Source organism: Numida meleagris, chromosome 6, assembly GCF_002078875.1.
Source record: "Numida meleagris isolate 19003 breed g44 Domestic line chromosome 6, NumMel1.0, whole genome shotgun sequence".
Taxonomy (NCBI): Eukaryota; Metazoa; Chordata; class Aves; order Galliformes; family Numididae; genus Numida; species Numida meleagris.
In genome coordinates this window covers 40714362-40731293 of record NC_034414.1, presented here as the reverse complement: position 1 = coordinate 40731293, position 16932 = coordinate 40714362, and the positions used below count along the sequence as shown (strand labels likewise).

The window sequence follows — 16932 nt, the reverse complement described above, 5'->3', positions numbered from 1 at the left end:
AGATACAGAAAATGAATCACAGAGGGTAACCTGGTGCGTATCCTCTGTAAAGTACACTGAGGTGATTCAAGCCAGATTCCTTTACTCCGCCAGCAAATCATCCTGGGGATGCAGGAACCCTGTGCCAGAAGCTGGAAATGAGTCTCGTGTGCTCAGCTAATGCTTAAATGACTAGACCACCCCTTCTTGCCAAATATAAAAGTTCTGTTGCCCCAATCCACTTTCTTTATACATCAAACCTTGGTTTCCTCTTAGAATAACAGGGTGTGCAAGTGTATATGATGGCCAGCCGAAACAGCACTACCAGCAATGCCATCAGCAACACAGAATGGGAAATCAGTGTTCTCAGGTCCTAGATCCACTGCAGAACAAATGCATTCCAATACAGTATGGTTCTCCTTTGAGTAGTCTGTGACACCCTCACACCTCCCTCCTTCAGCCCATGGGCTGTTTTGCACCCAGCTGCCCACTCCTGGACCCATTCACAGGTGGCGCAAGGGGGATTGCTTTGCTCTGCAGAACAGGTTAGCAATGGCAGTGAGCTTGTCTGCAATGAAGGACTGCGGGAGAGACACACACATACACCCCAAAAACACATTGCTGTCCCTGGACAGCAATAACATGGCAGTTGCCTTGTTTTCTAGAGGTGGAAGAAAGAAGCTTTGCTATTCATCGAGTTCAAAGTGGGTCAGCAAAGGAGCAAGAGGTAAAGTGAGATCAGAGGCTGGCCTGGGACAGGTGACCGCTCTACTGTTCTGTCATGTGGATTACCAACCACCTCCTCCCAGGCTGGGGAGCTCAGTGCTGAGGCTGACGTGCCGATGTCCATCTTGTCACATCTGTGCCAGTCTGTTAGATGGCTCTTCTCCTCCTCTGCTTCCTTCCCTGTGGCTTTCTCACGCAGTTTCCAGCATCTCAAGGTATCCAGGAGAATTATCTCCTCCAGTTTTCCACCAGAACTTAACAAAAATTACCCTACGGCAAATGACCTGCAAATGTTCACCCTGGAGCAGAGATGAAAGACAGGCTACAGCACGTGTTGTCGTGCTCGGGGCTGTATTCACTGCTGACTGACCTTCATGACAGGCTGCCTAGCTCAGCAGAAGCCTGGACAGTAATAAGAGGCCAAGCCTTTTCTTTTTTCTTTTTTCTTTTTTTTTTTTTTTTTTCAGGGCTAAAACAAAGGAAAAAATCTTCCTCCTAAAAATCAACTTCCTGACCCTTCCTTTTCCTGGGTTGGAAAGGGAAATTCCTGGCTCCATACACTTTCATAATTATTACTAGTTCTTTTCACCTTTTTAAAAATTGTTACTTAGTAACGCACCAAAGTTCCAGTTTAAGTCATAGCTGCACACACTTGGGAAGGAGCAAGAGCCACCAGCCTGGTCTGGGGGCTGACCTAGAGAGCTGGTACCCACACCGCAACTACAGCAGGTCTTGCAGAAGTTCACTCAGCCCATTCAGATGGACTCTTGAGGACAGTCAAGAACTGTTCTCTTACAGAGTCAGGGAGGTAATTTCAAGACTGAACAGCTGTTGTAAACAGCTTGCGTAAACTACAGTTTATTCATTTATAAAGTAACGTTTTCATCCTGTTTTATTCCCCAGTCCCACTTCCACCTTGCCTACAACTTATTCTCACCCTACACCAGTTCTGCCTCACACCAAATTGCAGTCTGATTCTGTACCCAACTACAGCTTCCTTCGTTTCAGTGAAGGCAACATCCAGGCTTTGCTTGACTGCCGGCTACAACTTGTCTGTTGCCTGAGGGCTGCAGCTGATCTGCAATCAAGCAGAAAAGGATTGTGGCCTCATGGTCATCTATAATACAGAAGAATGAAACAAGAAGAATATATCTGTCAACATCTATTGCAGCTGGACGGAATCAGTGGCACACTTCATACAGTGGCCTGTAATCTCCCTGTGACTTCCCTACATCACAAGCAGAGGAGGGCATGAGATAAACCCATCTCGGCAGCAGCTGCAGGCAGTCCCCAGTCAGCAAGGTCCTCGGCCATTTCTGTGAAGGAGTATGTTGGGTCTAACCTGAAATTCTGTGGCTTCTGCTCAGCTGTGGTATTATTAAAGTAACCAGCAATGCTTAAACTGCACTTTGGAGTTTTAAAGCACCTTAGAAACATTAAATAACATCTTAATACATCATCTTTCTTTGGTGCCCATCTGGAAGTGTACCAAAAAATTACAACCAGACTGGAAAAGAAATTACTATTTTAAATAGATCCAAATGAACTTAACCTAAGAATAATGAGCAAGAGAAACAGATGGGGAAAAAATACAGTTGTTGCAGAACTATGTCAGGAGCAGAGTTTTTACCAGTTTTCTGCCCAGTAGCCTGAGCTGGAGCAGAAGCATATTTGCCTCTTGCACCATTTGCTCCACAGCCCATCAAGACCATCAATTCCAGAGTTCTGCACTGAAAATCTGGGCCCCTACAGTGTGCCCCAGAGCTGCCCGCAGAGCACAAGGCCAAATGAAGGGTCTGCAACTGTTTATTGCTGGTGAACTCAACAACAACCAATTTATATTCATCTATCAAGGAATATGCAAGTGGAAGCAAATATTATGGTCATGTTCATTTGTTTCTGATTACAAAATGTATGATTTACATTATATATATAATGCATATGCAAATTAAGTGCACCCATCAGGTTCATGGCAAAGTGCCAAATTAGCCCTTAGCGTTACAAAGTTTGGAGTGGTTGGCAGGGAGGTGTGCTGACTACAAGAAAGGCTAAGGCAGTCTTTTTAGATGCAGCCAAAAACTGGGCTGTTCCGAAGAGCAGGTGGAGGATAAATTCTACAGTAACTTGTCTCTTTAAACGAAGCTGAGGGGCTATTGAAAAATCTGTTCCCGCTGCAGTTAAAAGTGTGATAATTACAGAGCAACGGGCTCCTCAGTCATTCAGCAGGCAGCATCCCCAGGAAATCTTGCTCTGTAATCAAGGGAAGAGGTGCAATCAGGACCCTATTCAGCCTTCGTTTAGAAACAGCCCCTGCAGGCAACACAAAGGCTTCAGCGTGGTGCTTTGTGAAGCTGGTGATCACAACGCATCTTGGTTCTGCAACTACAAGCAGAGTTAATGTCATTTCTGAGCACACTTACTTCTCACCTTCATCCTCCAAGTCTAGAGGGGGCTAGGAAGAGGGGTGAGGTCGTGGACCAAAAGAATTGTACCTCTGATGCTACATCAATGAGCTCACCCTTCACACCTTGATGTAGGAAGGAATTTCAAGCAGACTAAGCATGACAGTGTGGTCCAGAACGGGCAAATATGAGAGATACGAGCATGTGCTTCTGGCTGTCAGCAGCACTGTTTGAAAAATTTGTGTAGGAAATGTTCCGATTTGTTTTTCTGGTTGGTTGGTTTTGGTTTGTTTGTTTTGTTGGGTTTTTGTTTTGTTTTTTACTGACATGAACATATTTATCTGTGCTGCTCACATTCTACTGGAGCCTCATTCTCTTGGCAGGAGCCTGATCCCACAGAGACTGATGAGGTTCATTAGAGGAGAAGGTGTCTCTGACTTCAGCTTTCATGTTTAATGGCACCACTGCCCGGAAACATACAAATTAATTGCTACTCAAATCAGCCATCCTTCGTACCCTACAGAGCTGTCAGATCCAACGAACCTGTTTACTCCAACTGCAATAAAAATAGTACCACATTTTATTCAAAACAGCTAGATCTTCTGAAGTGTGCACACATTTGCACACTCACTCAAACACACAAATTGTACTTCTCATTGACCAGCAATGACCAGCTCAGATACCCATCCGGGCATGTAACTATCATGACACAGAAAATGCTGGCAACTCTGTACGCACAGTAAGTGCCAAAAAGCTTTCTGCACATTGGGGCATGTTCTGGACAGAATTTTGTCTCATTATGGAATGGTTGTTCTCTGCTGAGGTTCCCTGTAACTTTACTTTGCATTACAATAACCTCTATTACTGTAAATGGAGCTTCATTCTATCAAGGTATGTAATCAGCAGGTTCCACTCTCTATTTTTTTTTTTTTCTGGCCACAGAATAAACGAGAGTGCTGCGGTTTTACCATCTGCAGACACAGGTATCAGTCAATAGCCAAGTAATGGCCTGGACCCTGTCAAGAGAAGTCATTATTAAAAAGGTACATCGCATTTAGCTGTTCAAACAGAAGTTGTTATTGATTGGATCCCATCAGTTCCCACTAAAAGAGCCAACTCCTATGACCAAATGAAAATACCCACACAGACTACAGACTAGTAAATACTGTAATGGAGTTAAGGATCCTCTCCAAAAAGGGAGTTGTTGTTATCCAGTTAAAAGAGCATGTCTCTTTCAAAAAAAAAAAAAAAGATTGAGAACAAAATAGCCACATTGAACAGAATTCCTGCAAATATCCAGAGGCAGCATAAAGAAATAAAAGGGAACAGTTTTAATGACAAACACTTCAATCTCTTGGAACAAAGCAAACACAGAAAATACAAGACGGTTAATAGCCAATCATGACACAGGCAGGAAGAGCCTGTCCTGCCGTTCCTACAGTGTTCTACTGTTCATCAGTGGAAGTCCTGCCATAGTTGGACAATAGGAAACTTCAAAGGTATTGGCTTTCTAAGTTTTTCAAAGTCAGATAAAAAGGTAACTTGACTTCACTTCGTTCATTTTTTGTTTCCTTGGCACTTTTCTTTGTCTGCTTGTTTCCACTAATTGAACTTTTGGTTTTCCCCTTGTCACAGTTTACACAGACACTGTAATACTTCAGAGTGACAGCATTTAACAAACATAAATCACCACTGTTGCAGAATAAAGGAGACAGACAACAAGGCTAATTATAAAATCCTAACATAAACCAAATACACATCATGAAGTAACACAATAAAAAAAAAAAAAAAGGACTGGACAAGGTGGGAACTGCTTGTGGAAATCTCTGTATTTCTTCCATTGGAAAAGTTCTCTGCAAAACATCTTATTTGTGAACAAACAGACCACAGTTAAGAGTGAGTTAAAAGTGTTTATTAAAAAAGACACATCGTGACAAACTTCTTTGCTCTGCCTTAATAGAAGGTTGAGCTGAAAACTGATGAATCATTATAGGAAACAAACATCAATGGTGACGCATGGCTTCAAAAGGTAACAATAGCACTGGTTGATCTGTGATGTCTACAACAGAAATATCCCTGGTTTCATCAGAAGATGGATTTCATCTTGCTCCACCCTCCCAGAAAATACAGAAATCCCACAGCTGAGACTTGGCTAGAGCTTGAAACCACCCCACAGGTGTATGTGGAAACCTCACTCACAGTATTTTTAGACATTCAATGAAAACGGTATGTTGTTGATGTCGTGACCTGTGAAGTCTTGATTCATAAGCTCAGCAGCAGAAAAAGGCTTATATCTGTATAATTCAGGCTCCACATGCCTATGCAGCTCTCGTGATCTTCCATCACTCACAATTTGCACTTGAGCATCAGGCCCCTAGCTATTCAAGTGCTCAGTCACAACCAGAAGTCTCAGCAGCCCCAAGTACTTCATGGTTCAAGCAAAGGAAATCATTCTGGCTCATTACTGGTTCGGACCAGATTGATGCTGAACAAAAAGCCAGGAAAAAAACTGGAGCCTGAAGATTCAAGTCTAGTTTGCAAGACTTGGAAACTTGGGCATAAAATGGAGGGGGGAAAAGATCAGTGTAGACAGTCCCTTACCAGTCATTCTGAAAATGATTTTATTGTTGCACTTTGGTTCATTAAAATGCTATTTATTATTAATGAATATTTCAAATTTTATTACTGTACCTGAAAATTTGCTGCACGAGGGAGGTATTTCTCTATAGATCTCTATATTATTGTTATCTATCATTATATACATATGTATTCTCACTATAGATCTCTATAGCACATACAGCTGATATTATCCCAGAAAGCATATTCGTCTTGTCTCTAAGATGGCTATTTTGGTCAAAAATGATGAATTATGTAAAATGGTTATGTATATTATTCTGCTATTTGGATACAAATTTTCTTTTATCATTAATAGCACTTAAAATTAACATATATATAGATGTCATGCTTGTTTTCCAAACCTTTCCTTCCTATAAAAATATGCTTGCTTCTCCTTATTTATGCTGTAAAAGAAGAGCTGCATTTACACAGTATTTCTGTAAGAGTACTGACTTCCTTTTTGCTTACATATCGACAGTATATAGATGTTACATTCAACACTTCTCACATTCCACATACTAAATTCCAATTAATCTACTTCCATTCCCAAAAGAAGTCAAGGAATGGTAGTTGTGGTAAGTAAGACATTAATGCTGCATTTTGACAAAATTTCAAAGTGGTTTTATTTCTTCTTCAGACTGGATGCTTCTTTCCCAGTTTCATCTTTGGCATAAGCCTAAATTGTTGTGCTTAAACCCAAATGTCATAAAAAAATGCTGTGATGAGATTCTCAAATTCACACTGATTTCCAGTTGATTTATTTAATTCTTTTGCACATTGAGAGTTAATTACCATGACACTGATAAAGATCAAGGAAAGATCCCTGAAATATTCTTCATTATGCAGTTTACTTAAGACTTCCGGAGTGAAATTTTCAAACACAGCAAGAAACAATGTAGAAGCACTCAAATCCCTCTTCTTTTTGCAATACTAAAAAAGATCATCCAGCATTCCCCAAAGCAGTTTAATCAAGGGTGCTAAAACAATCAAGATGCAATTCAGCAACTAGTATGCAAGAAATTGAAGAGAAGCATAGGGCTTCCACAGAGAGCAACAGCTTGCACCAACTTTGGTGGCCTAATTTTTGAATGTCCTGTCAATCAATTATGTTACTTATATACACACTGCTCATTTTTATCAACAATTCACTCAGTGTTGGTAAAACGTTGTTGAATTCACCCAGATAGCTAAGATAATTTCTTACCAATGCTTTTATCAACATCAACATTGGGTATTTCTGTATTCACCAATTCATGTTGTCTACCCTTAATAATATGCTGCTGAAGAAAACTGCCCATGCTACAAATGTAGCATCTTTTCAAAAAGGCACTTTTTGCAATTGTTCATGGTCTCCATCTACTCTCATTTTATTATTCCCCACTGGAAAATGAACGGTGGAAATTTAATTCCTCTGTTAGCCACCAGTAGAGATAAGAGCTCTGCCACAGCCTTGCTAAGCAACAAATAAACTCTTTGGAATTTATCAAATGGATCAATGGGAAGTATAGAAATATTTTCTTACCTTCAGAACACAGCTTGCCAGCATACCCAGTAGCTGAGCAGTCACAGTGTGGCTCACCATCCAGGAGAAAGCAAGTGCCACCATTTTCACACGGGTTTTCTGCACAGAGCCCTTCCATTTCCAGTCGGACTCCTTGACTGCCCAGGAGCTGCGGCTCAGAGTTGCCATATTTCAGATCCAGAATAAATCCTTGAAATGGAGGCTCACTCAGAACACCATCAAGGGTCAAGGCGGCAGGACGGATGTCCAAAGGGACTCCACCCACAAAAAGGTCACTGACGATATTCATATACTGGCGTTGTGGACGCACCTCACCTGGTTTGGCTTCACCATCCAGCACTAGCACTGTCCGAAGGTGATTGCGGCTGACCATCAGGAAGTGCCAGTTGCTGTCGTTGACCTGCTTATCTGTGATAACTGTAGTCTCTGCACAGTCCACACTGAACTGGAGCTGGATGCGCCCATCGACAAGAGACAGACAGAGGAAGTCACAGACACCACCATCATCAAAGTAGAGAAGCAGCCCAGCAGAGACATTGGTCTTGAACTGGAAGCTGAGTTCACTTCTAGCGCTGGCATCCCAGCGGAGGTAGCGGGCCCACTGGTTGGGGATGCCCATGAACTCCAGACCCAAAGAGAGACCCAGCAAGGAGCCCAGCAGCAAACTCACCTTCAAAGTGAAGTAGACAGAGTGCAGAGTGAAGCCCATTGTTTCAAGAATCTGCTCTTCACTGGGAGAAAAACAAAAGCCACACTACTGGGAGGACAACTCCAGCAGTCAGCCCTGAATCTGTTAAATCCAACAGGAAGAGGAGAGCACAAATTGACAGAGGGAGGGAGAGCAGATGGAAAGAGAAATAGCAAGGGCACGTGACCAAGAAGAAATGCCTCCTCTCCAAGCAAAAATCTCAATTATCCTTTAGGATCCAGAGGCCTTTATCTCAGATGTACAGGGTATACGAAGTGACTTCTTCAGCTGGTGTACTTTTTGAAGGGCAAAATAACCCACAGTAGTTTGTTTTGGTAGAACACAAAGGTGACACTGGTTGTTCCTGGGAGAGAGGAAAGGTAGAGATGAAACCGAAGCCTCTGATTCTGGTTTCCTAGAAGTGATGACAGTGTTGAAGGAGGTGGCAGTAAGATGGAAGAGAAAGTGAATTCATAAAGTATGCAATCCTTGGGAGGGCAAAAGTGAAGTCAATCTTCATGGTGCACTGGTGGCACTCCAGCTCATAATTCAATGCTTGGCACTCAGAGAACTTGCAGGACCTGCAGAGCCAAGAGAATAAAAAGAAAAGGTTGGTCCTACTACTAACTATATCTTTACCACAAAGCTTATTAAGTCCAGTATCTTCTTTACATTTCTTGATATTCTGACCTCTTCTTTGTGCCTGCAGATAGCTATACAGTCCTTCAAAGCAGTAGTAGTACATGTCATCAAAACTAAGAGGACCAGATAGAGAACATATCAAGAGATCTGCACACACCACAACTCTAAGCAACAAAAAAATACAGCAAATTATTTTACCCCTTTGATGAAGGCAATGTTAGTGACTAATGAGAGAGATGGCACTGAAGCTTCCATGCTAAAAATTACCTCTCTGTGGAAATGCTCAGTGCAAAGACCAGTCTCCTTTAGAGTATAAGTACTGATGAAGGAAGGATATTATCCAAACTTCCCATTCCATTTCTTCTGTTAGGCTTCCTAGCACACCAAGAAAACATTAGAGAAGACAACTCCACAATCAGCCTGTCATGCAATAGCTGCTTTTACTTTACATATCTTGCACATGTCAGAGACTTTAACAGGGACCTTTGTAACCTGGAAACATGTGCTATCCAAAGTATATATGACAAATGCAGCTGACATGATAAGAAACTTGTAGATTAGATGATAAAAACTGTCTAAGCACTTAACTAATTACCTTGGTCTAATGGTTTGGCAAAAAGGCCAAATTCACCCCTAGCTAAGAGCAAGCAGTTTCAGCTGCCTTCAGTAAACAGGAGTTAAACCTGTTAGCACTGGGATTTAATTCACTTCTGCCTATTCACATGTGGGTGACTGTATGCCTAAGTTAGGAAAATGTTTTAAGATGACAAGTAAAGATAGCACAAAGCTAGGCTCCATTAACACAGGCACTTGTTTGCAGAGATGGGCTAGGCATAAGAAAAGCTCTGGGAACAGCTAACACTAGCAAAGGTACAAAGCAGGAAAGAAGGTGATGTGAATCAAGGCCTTTGACCTCCAGAAGACAGCACAAACACAGATCTCAAAAACTGGGTCAAAAATATTGTAAGGCAGCATTTGCCTGGGACAGGTGTTTTGTGATATGAACGATGTGAGTTGCTGGAGATGTTGCTCCTGGCAGATGCCTCCCAACCCTGACACTCACCTTGGTTCAGAGGTGCTGGTCCACAGACACTGTAGAAATAGGCAGTGCAGAAAAGCACTGTCTAGTAAGTACAGTGGTTGAGCTGGAGGAGAATCACCAGGCAAAGGAGGGGATAGCTCACACAGGCACAGCCTCTGCCTTCCCTGCCCTAAAGACCTGCAGGAGCTGTAAGTCTCCAGGGCTGTCAACCTGGCAAATTTAGCCAGCACAGAAAAACAAGTCACTTAGAAAACAAAATGGATCAATTAAAAGAAAACCCTCAAGCTAGAAAGAAACGTGAGCTTTTGGTGCCCAGTGGAAAGCAGGCCTGCTCCCTGCAGCTGCCTGAGTGGAGCTTGTTAGCTAAACTGCTATAAACACAAATAAAATCAAGTCAAAACCAGAGGGAAGATAATTCCTTTTAATTGTTAACAGCTTGGCTTGGGAGAATGGAAGGAAGAAAAAGGAGGTGTTAGGAGAGGTGTAAAAAGAAGAAGAAGAAAAAAAAACAGATCCAAATGCTCAAATCATCTGTTTTCCCAAAGATCACAATGTTGGCTCAATCCATGAGGGTTTAGGGGTGCTTTGAAAAGCAAATGGAGGAAAAAGTATGCGGCCCCTGTCCATTTACCTTTCTCCTCTGTGCTCCCTAGTGGCTCCACTAAAATAGCCCATGATTTATGGAGAAGGAGAATAGAGTGAGCGGGAGGAAAGAGAGAAAGTGATGATCCAAGCCTGGAATTATTGATGAGATGGGAATAGGGATATAATAATGCGTGTAAATTAGCCAGCGATGTGCTCACAGTTCCCTTTACCTCACATTTACCACAGCAGAACTCCCTGCTCCATTGGGCAGCTCTGTGCTCAGCTTGTGCTCAGGAGGCAGCGAGCCCCATGCAGCCCCAATCACCCACGCAGGCCTTGTACAGGGGATCCCACACGGCAGCTTCAGTCCTCCTGGTCAAGGCAGGTTGCAGCACCAGCACCAGAAGCAGCCCTCAGCCTTCCTACTCTGCTTTCCCTGTTTTAAAAGACTAATTCTTTGAGAGCCAGTGGAACACAGTGTACATCATAGCATCAGGTGTGTGCAATCCAGAGGCAATCACACAAGAGATGTACATGCCCATGTACAGCTGTACAAAAAACCTGCCTATCTTTCCAAACCCCATGTTGCTAAAATCCCAGTTTACAGATGCAAAGAAATTTAGGTCCCCATGGAATGCTTCAGTCCTTGGGATATTTCAAGGGAGCAGTAAAGGGAGCAGTGCTGCGTTGCAGTACAGATTTCCATAACATGGATACATGTTCATTGGCTGGTGACAAAGGCTAATGAAGGAAACTTACACCAGGCAGAAATGGTTACAAACAGCACTGTTGGCTGAGTGAAGCCAAGGAAATCATAGAATCATAGAACGGCCTGGGCTGAAAAGCACCTCAAAGATCATCTAGTCTCAAGCCCCCTGCCAAGTGCAGGGTGGCCAACCACTAGACCAGACTGCCCAGAGCCACGTCCAGTCTGGCCTTGAATGCCTCCAGGGATGGGGCATCCACAACCTTCCAGGGCAACCTGTTCCAGTGCGTCACCACCCTCTGTGTGAAAAACTTCCTTCTAATATCTAACCTAAACCTTTCCTGTCTCAGTTTAAAACCATTCCCCCTTGACCTATCGCTATCCACCCTCGTGAACAATCATTCCCCCTCCTGTTTATACGCTCCCTTCAAGTATTGGAAGGCCACAATGAGGTCTCTCCAGAGCCTTCTCTTCTCCAAACTAAACAAGCCCAGTTCCCTCAACCGTTACTCATAGGAGAGGTGCTCCAGTCCTCTGATCATCTTGGTCGCCCTCCTCTGAACTTGTTCCAAGAGCTCTGTGTCTTTCTTATGCTGGGGGCCCCAGGCCTAGACACAGTACTCCAGATGGGGCCTCACAAGAGCCGAGTAGAGGGGGACCACCACATCCCTCTCCCTGCTGACCACTCCTCTTTTAATGCAGCCCAGAACATAGTTGGCCTTCCGGGCTGCCAGCGCACACTGCTGGCTCATGTCCAGCTTCTCATCCGCCAGGACCCCCAAGTCCCTCTCTGCTGGGCTGCTTTCAAGTACTTCTTCCCCCAGGTTGTATAAATACCTGGGATTGCCCCAGCCCAAGTGCAGCACCTTGCATTTGGCCTTGCAAATCCTTATCTACCTGTTCTAAGGAAGACAGGGCCAGGCCTGTTTCAGTAGAGGAAGGCAGCATGAAAAACAGTGAAATGCAGGTGTAATTCCGAGCACTTCATTGCCTTTTGGACATTCCAGAGCAGGCTTTGGGAAGGCTGCCTGCATTCAATAGGCCAGGGCCTCCTCCAGAGCTCTGCCAGAACCCACCCGCCCGACCCACAGCATACCCTGCTACCTGAGCTCTGTGTCTCACACAGCTCAGCCTGTGACAGCAAACTCTGCCACACAACAGCGAGGCCTGCAAAGAAGAGACAGTGTCCTCTTTAGCACTGGCCAGCATTTGATCTGAATCTTGAGAGAGCAAATTCTGACACAACATACCTGTGCCTCACCCATTTCCCACAACGATCCTCTTAAACACACTGAGAATGAATACATTTCTGCTCTTACCATTTTATTTTTAGCATAAAAACTACCCTAGCAGCGTCATACAGCACACTGCTACCATAGCAATGCATTGCAGTTTGGGACAATAACTATAGAATCCCATACTATTTTCTTATATTTATCATCTCTGGAGATCTCAAACTTTGCCACAGAATGAACACATCTAACAGAAAAAGACCTCATGATGGTCACTGCCTCCTCCAAGCACAAAGCAGCAACATCCCTGTTCCAACTCCACCTATTGCTCACATGGAAAAGTAACACAACCGTGGTATATTTTAGGCTTAACATGAGCTAGCAGCACAAAACAAGAGAGTGAGTCTGGATGCAATCACCCCTTCAACAGACCAGCAGATGAAACAGCACTTTGAACGCTTGTTACCCTGAAGGAGGTGAGGTTACCTCCGCATGCAGCACCCTGGCAGCCTGCACACCTCCCCAGCTCTCTCTAGAGTGGAAACAGTGAAGAGCCCGCACACTGACCAGGCAGCTCAACATCCTGCATACTCAGGGCCCACTGGAGGAAGCACCCCGCTTGCACTATTCCAGCTTCCCACTCACAGGGCTGACAGACTGCACAACTTCCCAAGCAAGGGAAAGGAAGCAGCCCTGCTGCAGTGAAGCCTACCCACCCCCATGCAGCTGAGGTCACAGCCATCCACTCTGTGGTCCACAAAGAAGGCCTGGACCACGTGTTGGAGTGGCTCTCAGCTGCTTATCAGCTGTATGCGGAGAGTGAATGACATTATCTAATTGCCAACTAATTTCCATAATTACTGACTGGCATACTTTGTATGCAGGGTTAATATCTCGGCAAATGTCTCACAACGCACCTGCTTAGGAAATGGAGTGAGAAGCCAGGCACTCTGCTGCTCAGCAGCCTATTTACCCCATTGCACAGAAAGGCTGCAGGAGATGGGTTTCTCACTGCCTGCCCTCCCTCCTTCACTGTCTCCCTCCCTGGTTACTAATTGCTTGGGGATGAATATTTTGGTATTTTCAGCAATTCCTAGTGCAGAAAGAATGATGGAGTTGGATGAAGCCAGGCATAGGCTGGCTTCCGCCACAAAGCCTTAGCACTGCAAACCGGCATAGATCCTGTAATTCCAGTTAACATCACTAGACAAAATCCCACTTACACACTGATCAGAGAGGTTACCGTCCCCCCTTATTCTGCCATTCGTTCCACAACCAAAACTGCCCATTATGCCATACTTTGTATGGAGTGAAAAAACCCACATTAGTGACCTTAGTTCCACATATTTTTTACCCAAAGTGAATTCACCCTTTTCATTGCCTTCACTGGGAAAGAAGAAAAGTGAATGGTTTACTCTTTTCTCTGGCCTATATTGAAGCAGAGGAGTTTGAAAAAGGGCCCTAATTTGGCTCTGCTTCCATGTGCATTCCCACAGTCAGCTCAAGGCACAGCAATCAGATAATTACAGCTCAGTGACATATGCTGCTTGAAATGATCCAGTGAAAATCACAATCAATAATTGATATTAAAAGCCAAGCTTCCCAGCGGCAGAGAAATTGGGAATTAATAGTATTTATTCAGCCTGCCTTCACTCATCCTGTTCTCCAGTCAAGAACAGGCTCCTTTTGGCTCGTGGCGTGAGTGTGTGTCTCCACAGACACCACTCTTTCATAAGAAGAAATCTTTCTGCCTGATCCATCCTCAGATGAATTATGGCTAAAAAAGATGGGAGGAAAAAACCAACAAAAAACCATTCAGATGAAAAATACAGATGAGAAAACTCTGAGTTGCTACCATTGCGGGGGGAAAGAAAGGAACACGAAAATCCCCCCCATCTCACAGCTTCCTCAGCAAGTATGCATGGTGAAATGTTTACAGAGAACTGAGAGAGGCCAGGGAGGCTTTGAAATTCAAGAGACTAGAGAAAACCACATAGATTAACTTACTTTTTATCTCCTCTAGCAGCATTTGCCTCTCAGCTATAAATCTGGACTCTGGCATCACCCCCTTGCTGTGCTGGAGAGGACTCCAGGGTGGTGCCAGAAGAACTGCACTGAAGATAGAAATGGACTGCTTCACCCACGGGAGATCTTGGTGGCAGTAGGCTGCTGGCAGGGGTCAGGAATAAAGCAGGATGGGCTCTCCTTAGTAAAGTGGCTGCAAATGCAGCAGAAAAAAGGGAAAATTTTGTCTTGTAAGGAACTGAACACACCCAGCTCCTTGTTGAAGTTGTCAGAACTTCACAGGAGGCAGCATCTTACATGATACTGCTGGAGAGACATGGAAGAGGAAAGGAGAGAGCTTTAGGCCGTTATTTTGTACTTAGAGACATGAGGATGAAGACCAGCATTTTCAAACTGTGGACCAGATGTGACACTGAGCACCTGGTAGCCTCATCTGGATGTTTTTTCCAGGAATATTACTACTCATGCCAGTCTCTGACACAGGGAAACATACATGCTTTTGCCCCACCACAAGTCCAAGGAGAGGATGTATACTCTTAAGTTTGTTGGTTTTCCCTCCACTGCTATAATGTGTGGACTTAGCTTTTCCGTTATGGAAAGTGGATATGGATTTTCTCAATTCTCCTTATCTGAATTCAGCACAGAGCTCCTTAGGAGACACTAACCACACCCCCGCACCCCCCCCCCCCAAAAAAAAAAAAAAAAAATCAAAGCAAAACGTAAGAACAGGAGATGCTACTATTTAGGAAGTCTACACTTGCAATCCAAGAGTGTCCTTTTAAGAGAAAAGAAAAAACAAACAAACATCTAGACGAAAAAGCTAGAAGAATCTCTTTGTTTCTGCTCCCCTACAGCAGACTAAGACACATACACCTACGTGCGTACACTGTCAGTTATGATCTGTCAGTGGGCAGACAGCGAGTGTTTCTTTGTCTCCCAGTGCCTGGGCACCTGCTTTGCAATCAAGCAGGTCAAGCCCATCGGACTGCTTCTCCCCATCGTTAGTTCCCACCTGGAGAGGACAAGAATGATTGTCCACTGCAAATCCCCTCTTGAACCTCACCTCCAGAAATGCTACTGTTTATGTGGGCATGTGTAATACCCAAACTGGGTACCCACACCTGGGGGAGATGTGCTCACGTGCATTTCCCTCATGCAACAGGCACAGCTGGAACACACTCAGTGACCTCAGAAGATCTATAAGTGAGCTAGTAAAGTGCTCAGTTTTAGAACAAACACGGGACTGTGGCAGCACAGCCTCACACTTCTGAGCTGCTGAAAGAATTAATATTGTATAACAATTGTCCTTCAAGAGTCTAACCTCCTGTACCTACTAAGCTCAGCTCAGAACTGGATCTCTTTAGAGTTACGCTAGAGGAAAAAGGGTTAAAGAAGCCTCAACGGACAGCGTGATTCCCTTCTTAAACACTCTCCCCACCCCACAAGGAGTCCATGTAGTCCATGAGCGTGACCTTTAACTAGCCTACCTAGCCCAAGCTCAGCAGGAATGCAATTTACAGACCATTTCAGCTCTCCAGCTTTCTTAACACAAAGAAGAAAAATCAAAACCCAAGCACAATGGAAAAGAAAGAAAGAGAGAGAGAAAATAACCCTACAGAGCAATCATGTCTGGGGCTGCTCTGATGGCTTTCTGTTCCCTTTCAGGACACAGAAATGACCCCCAGTGCGTTAATTACTCCCATTACCACAAACTTTCCACTAACAAGGACTAGCTAAAAGGAAGCACTGGCAGCAGCAGAGCAGCTACTGCTCTGTACTGCCACGCAGGAGAAGCCAGACTCCCCCACTCCAAGCTGGTACTGACCAGGCGAGCAATTTCTGCAAAACACCACAGCTTTTATTGTAATTCCCAAGGCAGCTGCACTAGGAACATTGGCCTTCCTTCAATTCCACCATCTTTAAAACAGAACCAAGAGTGCCTGCTTTTCTAAAGACTTTCAAATTCAACAATTGCACAGCTCTGAATTGTCATCGTGTATTTCACCACTTCAGCAGTTGGTCTACCTCCATGCCCTGTGAAGTCTCCTTCCTGCCACCAGGAAACCTGGATGGCCTGCAGCACTGTCTGTTCTACCAGACCCTAAAATTTCAAATGCGAAGAAGGGAGCTGCACATATGGAAACAGGGGATTCTGTGAACTTCAGTGCTGGCATTACTGATAAGAGCAAAGCTTTTTTCAGGTTCCCTATCCAACACACAAATTGTATTTCAGTTTTAATAAACAGCTCTTGAAAATGTGCTCCACACTACTGAAAACTGAATTCTGAATGTGTCATCAATGGCTGAAAACAAGGCCACTCCCAAGAAGACCTTCCTGAGACCTGCAGTCTGGAATGGGTCTATTTTTCCCTGCAGTTAGATTAGATATCACAGAGACAGATGTGCATCAGACACTTGTCAGAGAACAAAGCTAGAGCGTGGGGGTTCCCCAGCTTTGAGGCAAGAAGAGGAAAGATGTCACTCTTGCACTGCTTTACCAGTTACTTGGCATTAGAAAAAAGTACAGAAAACAAAAAAAAAGCAAAATAAAACTAATGTCTGGCAAACAAATCAAGAACACCTTGTTCTTCCTATTTGTCTGCTTCTTCTTTAGATATGCTTTTTAAGTTCTTTGTGAACAAGAGCAGTACTAGTTCCTGGGAAAAAGAAGAGAAGAGAGAAGAGGAAGAGAGAAGAGGAAGAGAGAAGAGGAAGAGAGAAGAGGAAGAGAGAAGAGGAAGAGAGAAGAGGAAGAGAGAAGAGGAAG

At 44.0% G+C, this 16932-nt stretch overlaps 1 protein-coding gene across 1 annotated transcript in view; it reads right to left on the bottom strand.

Annotated features, from left to right (window-relative positions):
• NRXN3 (neurexin 3) overlaps positions 1 to 16932 on the bottom strand; it is a 1003017-nt gene that overhangs the window by 920501 nt on the left and 65584 nt on the right. The window contains exon 2 of the mRNA XM_021401765.1: positions 7246 to 8514. Within this exon, the coding sequence (XP_021257440.1) occupies positions 7246 to 7954 (709 nt within the window). The 5' untranslated portion in view covers positions 7955 to 8514. The remainder of the gene's footprint in view (positions 1 to 7245; positions 8515 to 16932) is intronic.